Source organism: Triticum aestivum, chromosome 5D (genome assembly GCF_018294505.1).
Source record: "Triticum aestivum cultivar Chinese Spring chromosome 5D, IWGSC CS RefSeq v2.1, whole genome shotgun sequence".
NCBI classification, from domain to species: Eukaryota; Viridiplantae; Streptophyta; class Magnoliopsida; order Poales; family Poaceae; genus Triticum; species Triticum aestivum.
In genome coordinates, this window is record NC_057808.1 from 509582145 (window position 1) to 509590534 (window position 8390).

Genomic DNA, 8390 nt, shown 5'->3' on the forward strand with positions numbered 1-8390 from the left:
TAAGCGAATGTACATTCTAAAATATGTCTATATACATCTGTATGTAGTCCATAGTGGAATCTCTAAAAAGACTTATATTTAGGAACGGAGGGAGTAAAAGTCATGCATGCTGCATGGATGACTTTTCAACATATCTGACCCGAAAAAAGAAAAGACTTTTCAACATATCTGACCCGCAAAAAAGAAAAGACTTTTCAACATATCTGCTTATCGCTTGTCCTGTAAAGCATGCTTACAGTTAAGTTCCTGCAGAAACCGCTGGCTGGGCCTATGCTGTACTGTCCCATTACTGCAGGCTCGACAACCTTACAATTCCAGCTCCGGCGTGTACGCAGCGCAGGCATGGCGAGTTTAACCAAACGATAATTGAACAGGGCTCCGTTTGGAAGAAAAAGAAAAAAGAAGAGGGCTCCGTTTGGAAGAAAAAGAAAAAAGAAGAGGGCTCCGTTTTGCTTTAATTAATGCGTACCTGCACATGCTTTGTGTGCACTATGGTTATGCATGCTCACCCACGTCTACGTGCATATGAAACACTACAGCAGCTCCTGCTTAGCATACGCACGCACGCACATACGTACATCATGCATACTCTTGCATGTGTCAACCAGATGTGTACTAGCCAACGGCCACAGATGCTTATAGTATACATACAGAGGCACATACGTATATATCATGTTAACAAATACGCACCAGCCCACCACCCATGCATGTACAGCTCCATGGTGCGTACGTGCCCCATTATTTCATGGAGCTAGCAAACCAAAACGCGCACGCACGCAATCTCGCCAGCCAAGCCACCTCCCCAACCAACTCCATTATTCCAATCAATCACCCTAGCTCTACTAATCACGTTGCCACAGCATCGTACCACACACCACTCATCACTTCTCGATCGATCCACACTGATCCAACACACATTTCACCGGCGGACAGTAGCTCGACTTCTCCCTGCGTACGTATCTTCTTCTATATATACCCAAGAACCCAGCCACATCACACCACGTCGTCACACGCAAACCACACGATCTCTTAGCTCGAGTAGCCGCCGTCGGCGTCGCACGCACGCAAGTGAACCACACAAAATTCGGTCGCGATCGATCGGCAAGCTAGCTAGTAGTTAGCAGGTTGTGCCATGGCAGCTCGGCGTAGTGGTGCGGTGGTGGCAGCGTTGATGGTGGTGGCGGCGGCGCTGGTCGGGCTCGCTGGCGCCGACTTCGCGGCGGACAGGGCGGAGTGCGCGGACAAGCTGATGGGGCTGGCGACGTGCCTGACGTACGTGCAGCTGGCGGCGACGGCGCGGTCGCCCACGCCGGACTGCTGCTCCGGGTTCCGGCAGGTGCTGGCCGCAAGCAAGAAGTGCCTGTGCGTGCTGGTCAAGGACCGCGACGAGCCCACCCTGGGGATCAAGTTCAACGTCACCCGCGCCATGAACCTCCCCTCCGCCTGCAACATCCCCGCCACCTTCTCCGACTGCCCCAGTACGTAGAGTACCAGTCATATCCCGTCCGGTCGGCCGGTGCTGCCGTGCACACTAAACAAGTTGCTTTTTGGCGCAGAGATCCTCAACATGTCGCCGGACTCCAAGGAGGCCGAGATCTTCAAGCAGTACGGGATCGAGCACGAGGGCAAGAACGCCACCGCCGGCGGCGCCGCCACCGGTAAATTATACATGCTCCTCTGGCCACTTAACTAGCATATATATATATTCTCGGATCGATCGAGCTACATTCTTGGTCATCGTTTCTTCGGATGAAATACTAGCTAATTCATCATGTTAATTAGGGAACGCCTAATCTTCCTCTCCCTTGTCAAATAAATAACCACATCCTTCCCCCTTTGTCTTCATCTCGCCACCGCCGTCGTCGTCATCTACCCACGCCTCCGACGCTGGCCTAATACTCATCTGCCACGGCGGCACCGCCGCCACCCCTCCCCGTCCGCCGTGTCGCCTCCTTGGCCGAGCTGCCGCTTAGACCACCCTGCACGCATACCCGAACCTGTCAGTCTCTGCCTCGCCTCCGTCAACGACACGCGCCGCCGTCTCTGACTCGGGACTGTGCTTGCTCACTAAAATCGACTGAAGTGAACTTTTCCAGTCGCCTAAGAAATAGCAAACGCGTGTCAATTATACACGCGCATGCGTAGCATGAGGCCGGAAGAACGTACACCACACGGCACACTCTACACACTGCACACAGCACATGGCATGAGCAGGAGCAGGCGAGCAGCTAGCTTCCCGCTGCTCGGTTGCACGATTGCGACGTGAACGAGCGTGACCGCGAGCGACCACGCGACTCTGCAGTTATGCTCGAGAAAGATACTGGCCACAGTGCGCATTCATTTCTAGCCGGAGGTTAGTGGTGGCGGGATCAGTCAATGCCCTGCATGGTATGCATGGCCCGCCTAACACCGGACGTGTCCTGACAGTCGTGTACCCTCCGGCCGGTGTTCGGTGCCTGGTCTTAACTGAACTTGGTGGGTAACCATAACTGTACCTAAATCTCCGTTTGAAAGAAAAAGGAAACTGTACCTAAATCTGTGGTGCTTTTGCAGTGCTAAAACTAGTATCCAGTTCAAAACTGCACCTAAATCTGTGGTGCTTTTGCATGGTTAGTTAAACAAACACTAATGGTGTATATCAGTTCAGCACTGTACAAAACAAGCACTTGTGAATAACTTAACATTGTCGTACGCCTTGGCCGTGGCTGGTTGCAGGTACCTCCGGCGCGAAGAGCGCCGACGCGGCGGCCGGTGCAGGGAGGCACGCGGTGGTCTTCGCCGTCGTCGTCTCGGCGCTGCTCGCCTCCCTCTTTGTTCTCGCGTGATGATAGGCTGCAGTGGCAGCAGGGAGGGAGATCAGAAGTCGGGACACCCGGCGGTGTCCGTATGATTGGGCTGGACTGGGCTGTGCAATTTTCAGCCTGGGCCTTAAGTTTGGTCAAGCAGAGGGCCCATTGATTGCTGTGTAGTGAGCGAGTGAGTGAGTGAATTCTAAGAGAAGGAAAAGTGTACTGTAGTGAGTGAGTTGCTTGCCTCTCCGGTTCCTGTTTAGTCCCTTTCTTGTTCTCTTTTATTTTTCCGAATAGTGAGTTGACCGTCGGATCAGTTGATGTTGGAAGCTTACAATTGTCCTACCGAAATTTCTCTTCCTTTTCCTTCCATTTTCTGGAGCAAGAGTGTGTGTAATTAATATGGGTACTTCATATATTTTTAAATGACATGTGTATTTTACAGTGATGTGCTGTTACATGCTCGAATCTGGAAGAATGTCAACTCTTTTATTTCTACACTCATTACAAGAAATACCCGTTAATGACTAAAATTTAATGACCGCAGTCAAATTGGTCGTGGATCTATGACCAAAGTTTGGAAAATGATCATTGAGTGTGTGTAGGGTCCAAACCATCGTTCCATCAAAGACTAAATTATGTCATCATAATAAGCTATAACTCATTAATAAGATCGTAGATTCTTATGGTGGAGGTAACTAGACGACACCTAATCATATTTGCCTACCCTCGTGTTTATATGACACTTTCCACTTTAGTTGTATGTAAGTTGTATGTTTTTTAAATTTTTGAAAGTCAATTTTGTGACCGTTGATTCATTTAGCAAGATTTGTATTGTCCTCTTTCCCCTTGTGTTCCTTAGTAATTTTTTGGGCTTAATTTTTCACTTGCCGCTGATCTTCTTATCGGGCTTGGAGCCTGTTACCCATTGCCTATTTTTTATGCATTTTTCTTCTGTATTTTCTTTTCTTTTTAGTCATTTTTTCATTTTCTTTATTGGTATTTTTGGGATGTTTGATGAGTGTAAATGTATACATGTTAGTACTATATAAAATATATGTGTAAAGTATGAGCGCGATAATTGCACTATTATACACTTATTCTTTGCATATTACAAAGAGTGAAATTTCAGTGCGAAGTTGCGTTCAACTTTATATATATATCTTCTAAAAGGGTAAATAACAATCCCACTAATTCATTATTTCTTAGATTTTTTTATATTAATTTAGTTTTTATTTATTTTCCTTCCTTCTTTAAGGCTAATACTAATGCCACTAATTCTTTTATTTTCTTACTAAACTTTTTAGGCGAAAAGTACACTATTATATGTTTATTCTTGCATATAATTTAAAATTCAATTTATGTGTAAATTATGTGCAAATTCTTTATTTATTTTTAATATATTTTTGATTTTATTTTGTCTTTTTAAAGCATATACCAATGCCATTAATTCATTGTTCCTTTGGGAAAAAATATTTTCTATATTTTTGTCTCGAAGTATACATGCAAGTACTTGAAAAATATGTGTAAGTTATACTAGTGTGAAAATTGCACTATTATATGATTATACTTTGCATATTGGAAAGAGTGCAATTTCACTGCAAAGTTGTGTGCAAGTTTTTTTGTCCATTATTTTGCTTAAAGGATAATGCCAATGCCAGTAATTCATTATTCCTTGGAAAACTTTATTATTTTGATTTTATTTATTTTCTCTCATTTTAAAGGTAATACCAACATCACTAATTCATTCCTTCTTAGAGAATTTCGTTTTTTGCGAAAATTCCAATATTATATGCCTATTCTTTAATATTATACAAAAAACACAATTTCTGTATAAACTGTGTGGAAATTTGTCATTATTTGTTTTATTTTATTTCTTCTTGATGAGAAATACCAATTCCAGTAATTAATTCTTCTTTACAAAGCTTAATTTTTATTTATTTATTTATTTATTTATCTTGAGTCTTACGAGGTCAGTTTTTGATACGTTCTGGACCAAGCAATGTGGGCATTTGGTGGGCTTTTGTTTTGTGTGCAAAGGGCTGAGTGGATGTGTAAAAGTATCTAATAAGACAGATTTTGGTGCAAGTAGATTCTAATTCTGCTCCACATTCGTTTGTCACAAATTCAACTTACATGAAATCAGAATTCAGGCGACTTACATATAGTCGATACCATATTTTGTCCTCATTCTTTTTTGGGACATTCACATTTGTGCCCCTAACTCGAGCCCACTTCTCAAATTTACGCCTAACTTTTTGATGTGCTCAAATTTCCCCTAAAAAGCATTTTAGGTCGCAAGAATGCCCTTCCATGGACGGGGCCCAACTTTTCCAAACACGGGAGACCCTCCTCTCTCCCACGCCCTCGCCGCTAGCCCTCGGGCCACGGCGGATCCAACCACCGCTGCTGCGATGTGATCCACTCCGGACACGTCGGCCACCACATCCGTCGCCATGGCCCTCTCTGATCTGAACTTCGGCGTCGGCCAAGCTTTTGAACAAGAGGTTTGGAGGAAATGGGGTGTTCCCATTAACTTTGAAGAGGACAAGGATCTGCAAGAGTTCTTCCTAGTGGCCGAATTCACCCGATCACGCATTCGCCTCACTGAAGAGTCTGTGGCTACGATTCTTTTATCTTGCTTCGGTGGCAGAGCCTCTATGTTCAAGGTGAAACTACTTCAAAATTGGTCTTTTAAGTTCTCAGTATCTTCTAAAGAAGTGGGTTTCTCCATCATCAAAGGAGGTAACATTTCACTCCCAATCCTCAATATCAATTTTCTGCTATGGGGTTCGGGGGGCCCTAATTCATCCTGGGAACTAGACCAATATCTGCAAGAGAAAGAGGATGAGTGGACCCATATCTTTCGTAAACATCCTAGAATGTCGTACGTGCAAGCCCTTAGATCTCCTGCAAGATTCTCTGCTTCTCAGAATCAAGATCATAGATCATCTCAGAATCCTCCTCATCATTTGAACACACCGCATTCACTGTCTCGCGACAATTACGCTCCTGATGCAACAATTACTTCTGGTCGGGCGGGAAATCTGGGCATTCAAACCTCCAATCAAGACCACCAAGCCCGTACAGACCCATTCTATGTTCGTTGTTTACTACCGGGCCATTTTCGTCCAGCCTGCACTAACCGTATTAAGTGTCGGGCCTGCAAGCACTGGGGTCACATTGCGCGGGACTGTTTCAACAGGCCCAATCCTCAGAACCAGACAACCCATCCTCCGCGCGCTAGCCTCCCATCCTCGGCCCAACTCTCGGCCCAACCAGTCATTGCTAGGCAACCGACCACTGCTCCGGTGATTGTGACTAATCAGCCCGTCGCAAGAATCCCTTCTTTTGGCATAGACGCCTCGATTCTGCCACCTTTGTTAGGTGCCTCTCATTACGCTGCCGCTCCAAATTCCATTGCACAATGCCTCCGCTCTGCTGTGATTCAGGGTAATCCACTACCCCTCCCCCATCTGCAGTCTCCTCCACCACCGCCTCCTGCCCACACACCATCCGCCGCCACCATGGTTGCTTTCCCTTTTGATCCGACGCCATTCCTCCCCCCAACCATCAACGCATTGACGTTCCAGGCAGACCAGCAAGGATCAAGGTGCTCTCCGGCACTGCGCCTCCCACTCATGAGGAGTGGGCCATTGCGACGATTGTTCCAATGCCCAATCTACCCGTGCAGTTCAACACAATTCGTGAGGTACTTTCTGAGTTCCTCACAGATAAGCAGCTGGGTTTCTCTGAGATTTCTCCCTGCCCTTTTGGACAAGCATACATCAAGCTCGCTAGTGTGTTTGGTAGAGATTCGCTGGTTAATAATAGTCCCCATCAGTTTACGGATGTTCACGTCATCTTTGAGAAACATAATAAAGGAATGAACTGGAGAAGGCTTACCTTAAACAGAGAGGTTTGGATTCTGCTGTGTGGTTTCCCCTTTGATAAACGCAGTATTGGAGAGGTTAATGAAGCCATTTCTAAATTCGGCAAGTTCATTATGTGGGATCGAGTCCGGAGTACCAGAGCGAATTTGATGGTCCAAGTTAGAGTTGAGGAATTAAGTGACATTCCAGCTAGTATCGTGTTCGGAGAAGGGGATGATTTTCAGACTGGCTCACTGACGGTTCATGTGGTTATCCTTCAGCAGGCCATCTTGGGGGTATTTCCACCCGACGAAGACCCCATTCCCCCTTATGGCAACCCACATCCTATCCCAAATCAGGCTAACCACCACCCGAATCAACATAATCATTTTCTCGGACCCCTCCAACAACATGAGCAGGAAGTGCATAATCAAGTGCACCATCATTAGCCCAACCACAACCAAAATCTGAACCTTCAGTTAGCTCTGCATAATGGTCAGGACTTCCAAGAGATGGAGATTGAGGAGGAGGAGGCTGAAATGCATGGTTGGGGACACTGGGCTCTGCCTCAAGATAACATGCAGATTGATCAAGAATTGCACGATGGTGAGTTTCTGGCACATCAGGATATAGTGGCACCACTTGATGAGAATGCACAACAAGTTGTTGAAAACCTGCAACTGGGAGATAACAACAGTAATATTACAGCTTCTTCAGCACCTCCCCTCCAGAGTGCAGACACAGCTGCTTCTGCTAATGGGCCATTGGGGCCTCCGAATGAAATCCCAGATTTAAATCTGCTGGCTGGGCCTCAGGGAGAAGAACCACTTGCTCCCCCAGGCCCACTCATCAGGCCTACTGTTCCTGCCATAGGATGGGAAGACTTCCACCTCTCTGCTGTGATTATGGATTCTGTTGTAGCTGCTGAAAACAGTCTTGATCCCATGTTTCTGGAAGCTTCAGCAGTTTTTGTAGGACAGAACACTTCTGCCACTTTACCTCTGATGCTGGAAGAGCTGCAGGCTATCCCTTTACCTGAAAAAAGTGACAGAGGTGTTATCTTTCAGGCTACAGAGCAGAGCCCATCTCTGCTAGACAAACCTAGTGGTGCTCCTGAGACTGAATGCTGCAACTTCATTCAGCAGACTGCAATGTCAGAACATACAGACTCTGAGATAAAGAAAATAAACCCGGACACTCAGGATATCACTCCTATTGAGATTCAGCAGTCACTTAACCCTGTAGAGCAGAGAGAATCTGAAACACATGGTGAGTGTACATCAGACACCACTGCCCCACCTGGATTTCCTGATCCTGTTTATTTACCTCATGGTGAACCTCAATCTCATGCATACAAGGAGGTAGAGGATCTGCTGGGAAAAGAAGGAACCCTCATTTGGAAGAAACATTTTGCTCCAACCATGGACAGTACAAACATCATCCAGGTACCTTCAGATTGGGTTAATTTCTTATCTATCACATTATTCTCAGTTGATAAATATGATTGGCCAAGCAATTCTTGACATCTAAGGTTTGGGGGATCATTACTCAAGGAGCAGATAAAACAGTTTTCCTTCCTTTTGTGGTACCAGACTCATGTCCTTCATCTGACCTCAGTACAATTAACTCTACCCAGCAGGACAAGTCTGAGCAGGAGAATACACCCTCAGATAAGGCAAGCTTGCATGAGGAAACCTCTGCTTCATCAACCTCTGCCCTGCATCAAAAC

At 45.9% G+C, this 8390-nt stretch overlaps 1 protein-coding gene across 1 annotated transcript; it reads left to right on the forward strand.

Annotated features, from left to right (window-relative positions):
• Positions 1 to 898: 898 nt before the first annotated feature.
• On the forward strand, positions 899 to 3233 carry LOC123123316 (non-specific lipid transfer protein GPI-anchored 14). Its single transcript, XM_044543805.1, has 3 exons — positions 899 to 1478; positions 1557 to 1658; positions 2716 to 3233. The coding sequence occupies exons 1-3, from the start codon at positions 1133 to 1135 to the stop codon at positions 2823 to 2825; spliced, it is 558 nt and encodes a 185-aa protein (XP_044399740.1). The 5' UTR covers positions 899 to 1132; the 3' UTR covers positions 2826 to 3233.
• Positions 3234 to 8390: the final 5157 nt, after the last annotated feature.

Coding starts and splice junctions, on each gene's coding strand:
- LOC123123316 (XM_044543805.1), top strand. CDS start 1,133: ATGGCAGCTCGGCGTAGTGGTGCGGTGGTGGCAGCGTTGATGGTGGTG. Junction 1,479..1,556: donor CACCTTCTCCGACTGCCCCA/GTACGTAGAGTA, acceptor TTTTTGGCGCAG/AGATCCTCAACATGTCGCCG. Junction 1,659..2,715: donor CGCCGGCGGCGCCGCCACCG/GTAAATTATACA, acceptor GGCTGGTTGCAG/GTACCTCCGGCGCGAAGAGC.